Raw genomic sequence first — 15000 nt, forward strand, 5'->3', positions numbered from 1 at the left:
GCAAAGAAAGGTTCTCGGGTTGGTAAGAATTTTTATTCGTGTCCAAAATGGCATGTCAGTATTATCTTCATCATAATTTTCATCTTAATATGTTGATTATACAAGCAATGTGGATTATTAGACTTTAATTTATTATCCTTGTTCATTGTAGGATACTAGTTGTAACTTTTTCAAGTGGTAAAATGATATGCTTTCGAAAGGCACAAATTTTAAAACGTTGGAATGAATTCAAGCTAAAAATTTAGCTCTAAAGGAGTAATTGAAAAAGTGAAGACAAATAAACAATTGTTAAAGGTGCAAGTTAATACCCTTAAAGTTAAAGTTGTGAAGAACCATAATGTAGTCAAAATGCTAGGACTTATTCTTATTTCTTTGTGGATAATCTTTGTTGTATTTCGAATTACGATATATTGATAATTCAGAAGCTAAATGAATTTGCTGTTGTTTTCCAAGCTTAAAAACTTGATCATTGCATAAATAGTAATTGTCTTTATATACATATCCCATCAACATTTTAGCTTACAAAATATCATCCAAATTGCATTAAGACTACATAGTTAAGATGTTTACATAGCAAAATATTAATAAGTTGTTGCAACTATTATTACATAGCAAAATATAGGCTTGATCAAATGTCACAACAAAGCACAAAATTTATTGCCTAACGTGATTTCTAACTTAAATTACTTCACATTCTTGGGTACACTTAAGGTAGATGCTTGCGTTGAACAAATGACCAGTTATTGGGATGATTGTGGAGATACTGACCTTGCCATTAGAGGTGAATACGGTCCGGTTTGGTCTGGTCTGACATTAAAATCAGACCAAACCAGAAATTTCGGTTTGAAAATTTTTTCGGACCAGACCGGACCGTCTAAATCACCAGAACGGACTGGACCAAACCGTTTTACAACGGTCCGGTTTGGTCTGGTCTACGGTTTTTTATTTTTATATTTTCATCCAAATTAATACATGTATTTATGCAAATATTTCACACCTACAATTAATAAATATAATAATTTGTATTTAGTTGATAACATCAACATCATTCAAGTATATATTGCTATATAAAAATAACTACATATAAAAATATCTAGGTAGCAACTTAATTTTTTAAATACAAAATTATGATTTTTGACCATAGTACGGTTTGCGGTCGGGTCTGGTCTGAAAAATAAAAAAAAAACTGAGACCAGACGGTAAACAATAATTTAATTTGAAAAAAAAACAAACCAGACCATTTAAACCGTAGACCAAACCAAATACTAAATTTCCGGTTTGATTTACGGTTTAGACCAAACTTTATTCAGCCCTACTTGTCATGCAACTGTGCATGAATGAGCATTTTCTTATAAACTTTATATTAATAAAAAAAATTAAAATTTTAAAATATATTTTAAAAAGTGCAGAAAACATGCAGCTTTACCCAATTTCAATTTTTTTGAAATTTAAATTCGCGAAAGTTTCTATTAGAAATTACCGTAGATTTTCGTTCCTGTGGTTAATTCATTGTTCCTAAGCTTTAAGATGAAGAAAATTAATTGATTGTAATCTAAGTGATTGTTAGAGACAGTAGTGTTATAGGGTGTTGTGACTGGTGAGGGTTTTCATAAGGAGAAATAGAATTGTTCAAATATAATTTGGCCCGAAAACTCACACCAAAACTGAAAGTTTCCCAACCCAAAATTATGTTATTTTTAGGTATACCAAACTAACATTTTTCGAACAGAAATTGCACCCAAACTGGTCGATTACTGAAATTAGAAAACTGAATCCGAAATATGACCGATTTTTACAACCGACATATAACTATTAAACAAGACAACCCAAACCTAATAGTGACCTAACCAAGTCATATCTGACCCGAATTATGCATTAAACTGAACTTGATTTGGCTAAAATCGACTTAAATCGAATCGATTTTTAGTCAAACTTTTGTTAACCGTTGTAAACCTGAACCAGTTTTTAATTGAAACCAAGTCGAAACTCTAGATATTTTATGATTAACTTTAGTTTATCAAGTTATTATTAATTTATAAAATAATTTATGCAAATTTATAACTAATTTAATTAATTAAATGGTGAATGTTTTATATTAATTTCAACATTATAGAGAACAATAAAGTCATGAAAAATAAGCAAGTTTTGATAGGGAGAAATCTTTTTACGTTAAGGATATTATTATTGGTATCCCTGTATTATAGCACTTTATCTTTAGTACACCCGTGTTTTTTGTAATTTTAATGGTACTTTCAAACTATCTTACTAATTACATACGTGATACTTTTTAAGTTCTTTCCGTTAAGTGTTCGTTAATTTATAAATTTGACCTAACCATGGTTAGTTTCTTATTGCTTTCTTTTTCTTCCCCCTCTCCTCTTCCTTCTCCTTCCATGGCTACTTCTTCATGGTACTCAACAAGTAAACTTAAACCAATCCAGTAAACTTAAATCAATGGCACAAAATTAAAATCAAAATAACTAACAAGCTCACATCAATTACACAAACATCGCATTTCCAACAATTAAAACAAATTCAGTTTCCAAATCCCAAACATTCCTCCAAAACATTCAAATCAAAAAAATTGAAATTTTCTGGGTCAATTTCCAACAATTAAAACAAATCCAGTTCTCAATTCTCAATTTCTTTTGAAACCCTATTTTGCGGGTCTTCTATTTTTACGCTAATTTTTTTTACCCAGTTCATGGTTTTATCTCATATATATTTACTCCTTTTTATAGTTTCTGGGTTTCCTCTTTTTTTTTCATTTTGTTGATTCTTTTCCCCAAATTTTATTATTGTTTTGTAGTTTTGTTGCTTAATGATTGGTTGATTGATGAATGATGATTTACAATAGAAGTTTAGATTAGGAATTATTTCAATAGTGGTAATTGAGCATGGGTTGTGGAAGTAGTAAACCTAAGGCAATTGAAGATGATGTTGGGACCTCTAGAATTGGAGTTCCTAGTAAAAAACTGTCTCCAACAACATCGTTGTCGAGCAGAGAACCCTCTACTGCCAATCAATTAATGAGTAAAAGTATTAGTAAAAGGTTATTTGATTAACCAGGAAACCAGAATATGATGATTGATAGCTGCTCCTCCTGCTTCATCGCTCTTGCAAACAAAATTGCTAGTGAGAAAATTACCGCCAGGTAATCTCCAACTAGGCTATCCGGAAAAACCCATGTTCCAGGGGATCTTTTGGTAGTATCAGAATACACCTTACTGCAAAATGATGAGTACTTTAAAGAAGCAGTCATGGAAGGAGAGAAGGAAGAGGAGAGGGAAAAGGGAAGAAGAAGAAGAAACTAACCATGGTTAGTTTTTTATAAAAACGGCCACTTAACAGAAATAACTTAAAAGGTGTCATGTTTGTAATTAGCAAGATAGTTTGGGGGTGCTATTGGAATTACGAGAAATATGAAGGTACCAAAGATAAAGTGCAATAACACATGGGTACCATTGATAATATCCTTTAAGTTATAACTAATATTATTACATGAAAAAGTCCCAAATTGATGAAAAAAGGTGGACATCACCTATAGTTGTCTTATTGTTATGAAATATTTAATACATTAAAGTTATTGACACTTTTCATTGTTCAAGCATATATTATATGTTGCGGCTAATGTGTAAGATAAAATAGTCAAGGAGTATCTTATTTAGATCGTCTAATCATATATTTTTATATGTTAACTTTTTATAATTTTTAATTATGCATAATTCAATATATAAATAATCAAAATAACGTATTGAATTGCGTAAAAAATCAAATGTAGCAAATATAATAAAACGGATCAAGAATAAACCAATTATTATTTTCTATTGTTCATGAGTAATTGGGACAAAATTTGCTTGACTATTTGTTTTTTGTACCTATTATTTTATGAGGTAGCATTAGTGTTGTTTTTTGTTTTCCAAGTAATGTGAGAAAATTTGTTTGACTATTTGTTTCTTCTTTTCTTTTATAAGTGAGTATTGTAATTTGTTTTGCTATTTTTCTTTTTCTTTTGGGACAAAATTTATTTTGCTATTTTTCTATTTCTTTTATAATATGCGAGTTTAAATGATAAATTAATTCGATATCGATAGAGGTCCATAACCGACTCCTATTCAAAAATAAAGCTCGAACCTGCCCAAAAAAATCAAACTAATTATAAACCGACAACAATCCAAGCCCAACTGACAATGGTCTCAAATTTCAATTGGTATCGAATCGGTGTGAACTCGATGACGCAAATAATCGTTATATTGGCTGTAACTAACTGATCTGACTCGAGTATGACCAATTACAGTATACAACTAAGAATTAACCGGTTCGAAATTTGACCAAATTGAATCATTCTCATACGAAACCGACTCGATCCGAATAAGCACCTCTATCCATTTATAGCCAAAAAATGGTTGATTTACTGTTTGACAAATTTGTTTTCATAGTTAATTGTGAGAAGCCCTTTTACGAATATATTTAGTAAAATTAGTTATTTAAAGTTTAATCAACGAAACAGCTTAGTGTGCTCATAAATCTATAAAAGTGCGCAGCAATCTATGGCTTGAGCATGGAAGGGGCTACGAAAGATGCTTTGCTTTCAAAGCAGAGAGCTAGTGATCAAACTCGAGAGTAGAATCTTATAGTTTTGTTTGAATAAATTTAGAGGCAATGTGGGGACTCACAATGCTCTCTCACTCACTTTTCGTCAATGCTGTGCAATTGTCTTTTTTGTATTTGCTATCGTTGTTTGTATGACTTTGTTTAAAGTTTCTTTGTCTCTGTCAGTAACATTAAACATACATAATTTCAGCTTTGACATGAAAATTCTTATTTTAAGAATTAAAAATTTTGCAAAACTTATTTTGAGAATTTTTTTTTTAAAGTAAAATTTTTTTAAAATTTTCACAAAGATATCGCACTTAAGACAATTTCTTTTCTTTAAAAACAAAAGTATTATAATTTCCCATACATTAGCCAGGTCAAACACTCGGATACATACCCACATCAAATATGAGTTCTGAAATCCAAGTAACAAAGGTCTACACTGATTATTTTTAAATAAATCAAATTATAGGAACAAGTTGGCCAACACAATAAGGATGGAAAATGGCAATAGCCAGTAAAGAGGGAACTGAAATTTCAATTGCCTCATTGGAATAGGCTCTGTACAAGGCAAAGAAATGGTACATCTAAGATATGTCAACTTATAATGTTACAACAGGGAAATTTTGGGAACCCACTGATATGAGAACCTCACCACCAATCCTGATCTACAAATAGCACAAATATATACACACACTAACATGTTCAACTGAGCTTGTTTTGGACTTTGGAGTCAGTGTCACTGGTAGCCCTCACAGCAAATCTTACATAACAAAGCAACTCCTCGATGAAGTTTTTAGATCTATTTGCGCTAACTTCTTGACCTGTTCCAATCCATCGGCGATACTTTCCGTAACTTTGGGGGGTTGTGGTTATTACTCCTATCCAAAACCCTAGGAGGAGGAGGTGCCATAAATGGTGCTTTTATAAAGCCTCCATTTAAATTTCTAGCTTCGGTGACAGATTCCCTAGACAATCTGCTAGGGGATGATCTGTTTGATCTTGGAGCAGATACAGAACTCAAGCCTATAACTGCATGAATGTGACTAAAGTCTTCTCTGCGTTCAACCATAGGGATTTTGGGCCTTTTGGATGAAGATCCATAATCTACGCACCTAACTACATGATCAAGTAATGTTTCCGACTTAGGTGTCAAAAGTTCCTCGGATTTTTCACTTGATCTCGAGTTGCGAGCTTTCATGGATTTTTGAGATGGTTGTTTTGGCCATTTCGGGATTCCATTGGAGAGACGGTTTGAGCTGTCACTGGCAATATCACACAATGTTTGAGCAGCAGCTAGGACTCTGGGAGAATGATGAGCTGTCACCAAGAAGCAACAAAACATGAACCGTCATAAGAAAATCCATAAAATTTTCAGATTTTGTAATCAATCATCCACAATGAGTATATAACTGAATACCCCAGAACTTGGCTTTGCATTTAACAAAGAACGTTGATTTGCAATATTCACTACTCCCTCATTACACCAATTATGTACCGATTACATGTATCACAATTTAGAAACAATACAGTTATGCTAGCAACTGTATATTCAACCTATATGCCTACCAAACCTGAGGAAACACATCAAGAACAAATATAGGAGATATCTTTCAAAAGAGTATTCTCATGGCATGAGTAATGCTATACTCTTAGGTTACTCCTTAAAAGATAAAAAATAAGAGAGGCCTTCAAGCTGAGAAATTCAATACTCTTCATATTCCGCCTACCATCGCCAAAATAAGAAGGGTCTTGCATACGAAGAGATAGGTCCATACTTAAGCAAATTGGCAGCCCCTTCTCACAACAATCGGGGTTTTAGTTGGCAAACATATATACATCAATGACAAAGCCTTTATCCCAATAATTGAGGTCGGCTAAGCAAATATAAATATATAATGCATAAGTAGGAATCAAGAGGTTAAACAAGAGATACTGCACTTCTTGAAATTTAATGAGTGAACCTTTAAATTGACGTAGGAATAGATGAGGTCTGAGTTAGATAAAGAGTGGGCAAAATAAAAGATAGTGCTATACTGTTTCCCTCAGGAACCATTATGCTATGGGTATAATCAAGAATTATTAAGGTGACGCGTAATTATAAGAGCATAATGACAGATTATGCTTAAAAACGTACCATTCATTTTGGGGTAAACAGTGCTACCTGATACTGTAGACAATTAACAAACATGAATTTCAAGCACCAGTAACAAAATATAGACGTGATACAAAATAAAAAGGAGTGAATCAAATTTGGCGTTCGATACAAACCTCCAAAAGTTTATTGAAAGATGAATTCTTACCAGTGGATGGCAGAGAAGCTGGTGGATTTGAAGTTGGAATTACACCTGAAGAACTCTGTTGATAGCATTGCTGGTTGCTACTTTCAATTTCAGGAAGTTTGTAAATTAATTGTCCTGCTGGAACAAGACTATTATCATAAGTGAGCGATTCCAAATCCACAAAATCTTCACTTCCTCCTCCAATAAAACTGGCATTGCTCCTGATCCTTACCCATCGACCTTGACAAGTGCTTCTATTTGCCATTCTTATAGCATCATTATTAGATTTATAGTGCCCATTAAAATTATGGGACCAAGGAAAAGGCGGCAAACTGACTCGATGAGATATCGTCTTTCCATTACGTGTATCAGAGAGCTTTGAGGATACCGCTGGCTTCAATGCATCCTGCAACAAAGACTCCAAGTCCTTGGGAGGAGGAAGCGCCAACCTCTCTAAAATATCTCTAGGTTGATACAAAGGGATGTCCTTCTCATCAGGAGATTCAACCTTAATAGAAGACTCTGTATCCTGATCAACAAAATGTAAATGCAAAAAATTATTAATAATACAGATGCAAAAAGGTAGCTACTTTATTCTACAAATGAAGACATATTGTGACATGGGAAGTTGAGACATTCACCAAATTAAGTTTTGAAACAAGGGAACAAGAGAAAATAAAAAAAGCCCAGAGAGGATCATTAGAAGTTTAAAAGAAATAAATCTTATTTTTACCTTTAAAGATACTTTTTATAAAACCATTTATACTATTTCACTAAACCAAAAATGATAACTGGAATCAAATATGCCTTCTGGTGAGGTAAGCATAGCTTTCAATAACTACTTACCTGGCAACTTTTGGATAAACCTGCAATATGGCTCATTTCATCACCATCAGAGTCATTTGCAATACACCTATTAGAAGGCGATGACGAATGGATTTTCTCGTTAACCTGGATATCAACCTCTTCGGCCTGTTTAGCCTGTTTCATCACTCGAAGCCGAATGACAGAACAAGCTTTTTTAACTGAATCAAGTATATTTTCAGTCACATTGGCAACCTTCTTTCCCTTATCATTGCCACTGTCGGACCATTTATAAGTTCCTTCAAGGAGTTCATCTAAAGAAATATCATCCATAAGCTTTGAAATGTCGTGTATATCTGGCTTCAGACCATACATTCCTGCAAACCAGTGGCAAAAAAGCAACCATGTTAAAATGCTTGAACATAGTAGCACTATTGCAGAGCACCAGAACTCGAATATATGACCCACAAGTCCAGGAACTCGAATATATCAAACACATTGGTTGAAATCACACCAGCATTGAATGTCGAGTCCAAAAACACTCACTCTACATTTAGAGCGACTATAGAATCCCAGATATAACAGACTCACTTGATGATGAATTTGCCAAGCACAATGCTTAAAATTTTTAATTGTTGTCCACAACAGAATCCTTATGGGAGGATAATCTATCCAAATAGAGTATAATAAAACGCTCACCCACTGGCCACAATATGAGATCATTATTAGAAGAATTTATGACAAAAGTTAAGAGTAAATCATGCAAAAGACACATACTTCGTGGAGACATAATAATAATAATAATAATAATAATAATAATAATAATAATAATAATAATAATAATAATAATAATAATAATAATAATAATAATAATAATAATAATAATAATAATAATAATAATAATAATAATAATAATAATAATAATAATAATAATAATAATAATAATAATAATAATAATAATAATAATAATAATAATAATAATAATAATAATAATAATAATAATAATAATAATAATAATAATAATAATAATAATAATAATAATAATAATAATAATAATAATAATAATAATAATAATAATAATAATAATAATAATAATAATAATAATAATAATAATAATAATAATAATAATAATAATAATAATAATAATAATAATAATAATAATAATAATAATAATAATAATAATAATAATAATAATAATAATAATAATAATAATAATAATAATAATAATAATAATAATAATAATAATAATAATAATAATAATAATAATAATAATAATAATAATAATAATAATAATAATAATAATAATAATAATAATAATAATAATAATAATAATAATAATAATAATAATAATAATAATAATAATAATAATAATAATAATAATAATAATAATAATAATAATAATAATAATAATAATAATAATAATAATAATAATAATAATAATAATAATAATAATAATAATAATAATAATAATAATAATAATAATAATAATAATAATAATAATAATAATAATAATAATAATAATAATAATAATAATAATAATAATAATAATAATAATAATAATAATAATAATAATAATAATAATAATAATAATAATAATAATAATAATAATAATAATAATAATAATAATAATAATAATAATAATAATAATAATAATAATAATAATAATAATAATAATAATAATAATAATAATAATAATAATAATAATAATAATAATAATAATAATAATAATAATAATAATAATAATAATAATAATAATAATAATAATAATAATAATAATAATAATAATAATAATAATAATAATAATAATAATAATAATAATAATAATAATAATAAAGCACAATTAGACTTAAGACTGTCACCCTCAGAAAATTGTTCTATCGGCAGGCTATGGTAGACCCAGAAAAGAAACTTTATGGTTGAATATTGGTAGAAAAGGTGCAAATTTCATACCAAAAATATTTCCTCCTCCATTAGCAGGACTGAAGTTTGATACACCAACTTTTAGTGAAAATGGATCAAATTTTGTCTTCATTGGAACTTTATGATTCCTTCTATCAGCTCGTCTACCATTCATAACACTCTTTTGTTTCCCTGCTTGAGACTTATCTACAGTGCAACAAAAAATAAATTATCAGTTGAACTACAAGAAAATCAGAGAGAAAAATAATAGCCATATAAGAAATTATAATCCTTGACAAAACAAGGTAAAACAATTTCAATACCAGAATTTAAATTCATGCTTGTGAATTTCTATATGAAAAAACCATAGACAAACCTTCTATTGTAGACATGTTATCTATCAACTTTGAAACAATTATCATTGCCATAAGCCGCAAGATGTACCAAGAAGGAACCAAGTTCAATGTAGATAGATGTGCATCATGACCTCAAGAAAGAACATAACTTAAATGACAATAAGTTTAAAATAGATATCTATTCTAAAACTGATTATTGCTACTCTCCCATCTTGTACAAAACCCATCACCTTGTTCTACCGACTTAGTACAAGATCAATATTGTGCACTACAAATCAAAAAAATCCAAGGCTAACCTGAAGCCAAATCCAGGAGAAATTGTATTTGAAGAAACTGTATTGAGCAGATGAATGCATCATTTCATATACCACAACAAGTCTAATTCAAAAAATATAGGCTTAAGAACTGCAGATCTTATAAACACAACCAAAATAGAAACCATGAACGAATAGAAAATATTCAAAGACCATGAATGAATATATAAATGATTGACGAACCTTGAATACAGCATAATTCAGATACATGAACTCTGTTCCACTCTTCCATGTCTAAATCCAAAAGACAAGTACAAACCAAGTAATGGTTGTCATCTTGTGTTCAATACCACACAATTCTATAACCTTGAACCAAGTTCCATTCCCTCATATCAACCAAAAGAGAAGAGCAAAAGAAGTAATAGTTGTCATCTTGTGTTCGAGTCCGATAAAAGAACATCAGCTTCTAAAAATACCAATAGCCTCAAAATCAATTGCTTAAACCTTAAGATACTCCTCTCAAACTCAAATGACACTAGCTTAAACTTCAGTCATATGGCAAATTCTAAGTTGTATCATAACAAAACCCTTAGTCATGACTAACCCTAATTTAGAGAAGTTTAATCCTGTAAAAGTTTAAGTCACCTCAAAGCTTCTCTACTAAAAACAATGTCCAATATTCATCATGAAAATTTAATCAATAGCGAGGCAAACATAGAAAAATATCAAAGCAAAAGGCTAAGGACTAAGAACGTAAGGGTTAGTTTAATATCAATTTCAGTCTTCAATTTGTTGTTTGTAAAAAAACAGAAGCAAGGCACTAGGAGTTTAGTGGTTTGATTTCAATTCCAGTCCTTAGGTTGATACTTGCCAATGGGAGGAAGGAAACCAGAAAGTATGTGTAAAAGGATTACATGTCAAAAATGTCGTTATGATAATTAAAGAGACAAGGATACATGAGTATTCATGCTACTCAAATTAAAAAGCATGAAACTGTGGCATTGGGCATAAAGACCAAACGCATTAATCACCATCTCATAACTGAAAATACCCCATGCTAAATTTTAGTCAGTAATCAAGAAAGCTTGATTTCGACCAGCATTATAAACAAGAAAATCAATAACATAAGTTTGGGTAACATTTGAGGACGGAAATGAGGGAGTGGGGAAGGGGAGCGCTGGGGGGAGGGGCGAAGAGAAGAAAGAATTAAATTTCCCTTCCAAATCTTTCCATAGTTGGAAGGATTCATTTTATACAAGTTCTTAAGGAAATCGTGTTTCCATTATCTTCCCTTCATTTCCCTACCCTCCCCATCTTCTACCCATCATTTCCCTTTATTTCCTTCCTTCCGATCATAGCATAAGAGTAAATTAGGAGGCAAAGGCAACAAATGATGGACGGCTGATATTTGGTGTTTCCAAAAAACCAGGAACAATAGAGTGGTAAATAATAGCAGACAGGAGACTCCACCTTAAACTGTGGTCATGACCGCCTACTCTCCTTGTCAGTCCTTGTGTTGTCGGCTAATCATTATTGTACTTTTAATGTACTCCCATTCAATAACATACATCACTGTTCTTCCCTTTTGATTTCTAAAAGTTAGCAGCATTGCAGTCTTTGCATCGGTTAGAGATCTAGCACAAATCCAGGCTGCAGAGCATTGGGAAATTTTGTAGTCCAATCGCAAGGCATGGGACATCAGGACTTGAGTCCCATTTGTCATATTAGGGGCAATGCAATGCAGCACTTTTCATAAGCTCTCACTCCCTCCAAATTAGATTTTAGGGTAAGCTCTCCTATTAATTGTGTAGCAAATCACAACCTCCAGCTTCTTACCAAGGATTAAAAAACTTAGTGCAGTAAAAAAGCACACTAAGATCAAAAACAAAGATACTAACAATAGTAATCCAGTTCCTTGAAACTTTTAAGGTACAATATTCAACTCCAATTCACAAGTCACCCCAGCCATCTCAGTGGTTATACTGGGGAGAACGATACGAGGTCACGAGTGGAGCCCTCTCTCTTCCATAAACCAGAACCATTTTTCAACTTTACAGTGCCTTTGCACAACAAATTAGGCGGCATTAGAACTATTAATTTGCATAGCAGGTTAAAAGTTACAACCCTCATCCTTGACCACTAGCAATTGAAAGTATTAAGATATGGGCTAAACAATGTAACGACGGAGAGAAAGGTAAGGAAAAATACTTCGAAATTATATTCAGTCAATTCTTATCTAACAAGAAAATTTTGAATGGTCATAATTTCTTCCAATCATCAAGTAGATGTAACTGTGTAAGCAAAAACATTATTTCTCATATTGCATAGCAATGCTAGTAACCAGTTCGCTGATCATACAGTAACAAATACACAATTGAAGATTTTACCAGCAGTAGAACATTTTATTAGGTGCAAGCCAAGCTTCTCTGTCTCAGTCTTTGCATCTTCAATTTCTGCCTGTGAAAATAAATTGTCTGCTTGCACTCGGGGTTTCTTAAAAGAGCCACTCACATTCCTCGGAACCTTTCCCATCTTCCGTTGAAGCAGTTTTCCTTCATATTCTGACATCAATATAGTAGAACCACGTGTTACCCCGTCAATCACTCCCATGGATACGTCTTCTGTTCCCAATCTAGATGGCAGGCAATTGGTCCTACATATTTCTGTATCTGTTTTCTTCAACCACGACGATGATCCAGAAGAACTGTTAGCACCTGATCAATAAAACAGCATCTCAAGCATAAGATGTAAGCAAATTCGATGGAAAAGGTTGGAATAATATTTGACCTTCAATATAAAATTTAGATAGTTTGTTTGAAGCCATTAGCAAATATATCATTTTAACATCTATATGTTTCACATCATCAGACATCAACTAAGATAGCATATTCACCCAAGGTCTATCCCAGTCACTCAAGTCTATATATAGGGGAAATCTTAAACATATTAAGAAATACTCCATCTTATTCTAATCAAATGTCCTGTTTGGTTTTGCATACTTTCCATTGCACTATTTCAATCCTAAATATCTCTAACTGTGCTTGGTTAAAAATTATAAAAAATTGATATTGATAACATTTAAATTGAGACGAATTAAACAAGATCCCAAATGACTATGTTTAATCTATACTCGCTTCGTTCCATAATGAAGTTCCCACAAGAAATGTCACGAGAATTAAGAAAAATAGAAACTTTTAGTGAAATTGATTGAACTCTACTTATCAAGCCCAAAATTGCTAGGAACACTCAAGTGAAATTCGTAAATATGCCTCTAAACCTTATTGGCACTACTGAAGACTCAGTATCCCTCCTACCAACAACTCTGAACTGACAAAGCTTAGAAATACTAACATCCAAAAAAATTTATAAAAACAGATTATATAAGATTGTAATAATAACACCATAGGAAAAGTACCAAGACAAATATGCATAAGTAGTCCAATAGCAGATGCAATGTGTCAACAAAAACCAAATACATTTACACTCATAACACAAAGCAATAATTTTCACAAACGAAGCGCATCAAACTAACCAAGTTCATAACCCCTTTGATCTCTTCATGAAATTGACAAACAATGAAAGGAAACTTCAGAATACCACACATGGATGGTAACATTAAGTCTACAGTTACTTGAGCATCCAAATATTCATTCAATTCCTTCCAATGAGATAAGCATCGTTATATTTGAGCATAAAACTAATCACTCGGCATTTGATAACAGACCCAAGAGCGAAATATATGCAAGCACAAGTTAAATGATAAATAGAGATTACTGCTTACAATGATTATAAAATTGGAAAACCAAAACAACAGAAGATGAAAAGCACAAAGGCTCACAATCAACGTTTAGCTCAAATAATCGGCATTTCAGATATTTTTCATGACCAATCAAATCAAATCAAAAAATAAAATAAAAATCCACCACCATTTTCTAAACGCCATCCACAGTCGAATAAACCACTAACACGATAGATATTGCGCTAAAAAAACATGTCGGAAAACTAAAATAAACATGCAGCATCATAAAAAAGTGTAAACACAAAAGTAATTCACCTCTATGAGCGAGTAATGAAGTGCATTCATCAATTTTATTTGATACAGAATCAGAATCACGAACATCACCATCACTCGAACAAACCCTAGCTCCAATTAAAACGTCAGAACCCATCAATTTTGACTTCGTCACATCAATCGGAATCACCAACTCCACCGCATCCATCACCACCACATCTTCACATTTATGACACAAAATTAAACTCAAAACCCTAATTTCAAACCTCAAATATCAACTTAAATCGGAAAATGGAGAAAACACCGAAAAATCGGAATCGCCAATTTCATCACCAAGACTGCAACTTTGCACAAACCAAACAGAAATAATCACCAATAAACAGATAAAACCTCTAATTTAAACTTTAAAAATCACCTTAGATCGGAAAACTGGAGGAATCAGCAAAAAATCAGGAAATCTCCAATTCCACCGCATCCATCACCATAACTACAACTTCATACAAATTAAAGAGAAATAATCACCAATAAACTGGTAAATACCCTAATTTAAACTTCAAAAATCACCTTAGATCGGAAATATCTTGAAATCAGACAAGATTAAAAACTTATAGAAAGAAAAAATTAAGTTTCAATCAAGAGAGAATCCAACAGAGCAGGAGAAGAGAGGAAAAACTTGGTGGCGGCGAAAATGGAGGAAATTTAGGGCAAGAAATGGGGGTGAAGAAGAAATGGAAGTATTTATAGATTTCGGGAAAAGGGAGAAATGAGGTTTATCAGAATGAATTTTCCGGTAAGGT

The 15000-nt window shown here is 31.5% G+C and overlaps 1 protein-coding gene across 4 annotated transcripts; it reads right to left on the bottom strand.

Moving 5' to 3' along the window:
* Positions 1 to 5096: 5096 nt before the first annotated feature.
* LOC130799476 (uncharacterized) lies at positions 5097 to 14978 on the bottom strand. Of its 4 annotated transcripts, XM_057662580.1 has the most exons (8): positions 14619 to 14978; positions 14246 to 14422; positions 12579 to 12905; positions 9633 to 9788; positions 7725 to 8059; positions 6900 to 7407; positions 6734 to 6766; positions 5097 to 5916 (listed from the first exon to the last, which is right to left on the bottom strand). In XM_057662580.1, the coding sequence occupies exons 2-8, from the start codon at positions 14409 to 14411 to the stop codon at positions 5408 to 5410; spliced, it is 2034 nt and encodes a 677-aa protein (XP_057518563.1). In that variant the 5' UTR covers positions 14412 to 14422; positions 14619 to 14978; the 3' UTR covers positions 5097 to 5407. The 4 variants fall into 4 exon arrangements, with proteins under 4 accessions (XP_057518563.1, XP_057518565.1, XP_057518564.1 ...); XM_057662582.1 differs by lacking the exon at positions 6734 to 6766 and having other exon boundaries at positions 14619 to 14956; XM_057662581.1 differs by having other exon boundaries at positions 14246 to 14956.
* Positions 14979 to 15000: the final 22 nt, after the last annotated feature.

Source organism: Amaranthus tricolor, chromosome 14 (genome assembly GCF_026212465.1).
Source record: "Amaranthus tricolor cultivar Red isolate AtriRed21 chromosome 14, ASM2621246v1, whole genome shotgun sequence".
In the NCBI taxonomy this organism is placed as follows: Eukaryota; Viridiplantae; Streptophyta; class Magnoliopsida; order Caryophyllales; family Amaranthaceae; genus Amaranthus; species Amaranthus tricolor.

What these genes read in the sequence shown, in the direction of transcription:
- LOC130799476 (XM_057662580.1), bottom strand. Translation starts at nt 14,411, where the DNA reads ATGGATGCGGTGGAGTTGGTGATTCCGATTGATGTGACGAAGTCAAAA. An exon ending in TTCATTACTCGCTCATAGAG is followed by an intron (nt 12,906 to 14,245) that starts GTGAATTACTTT and finishes TTTATTGATCAG; the next exon opens with GTGCTAACAGTTCTTCTGGA. An exon ending in AATAAAATGTTCTACTGCTG is followed by an intron (nt 9,789 to 12,578) that starts GTAAAATCTTCA and finishes GTTGCACTGTAG; the next exon opens with ATAAGTCTCAAGCAGGGAAA.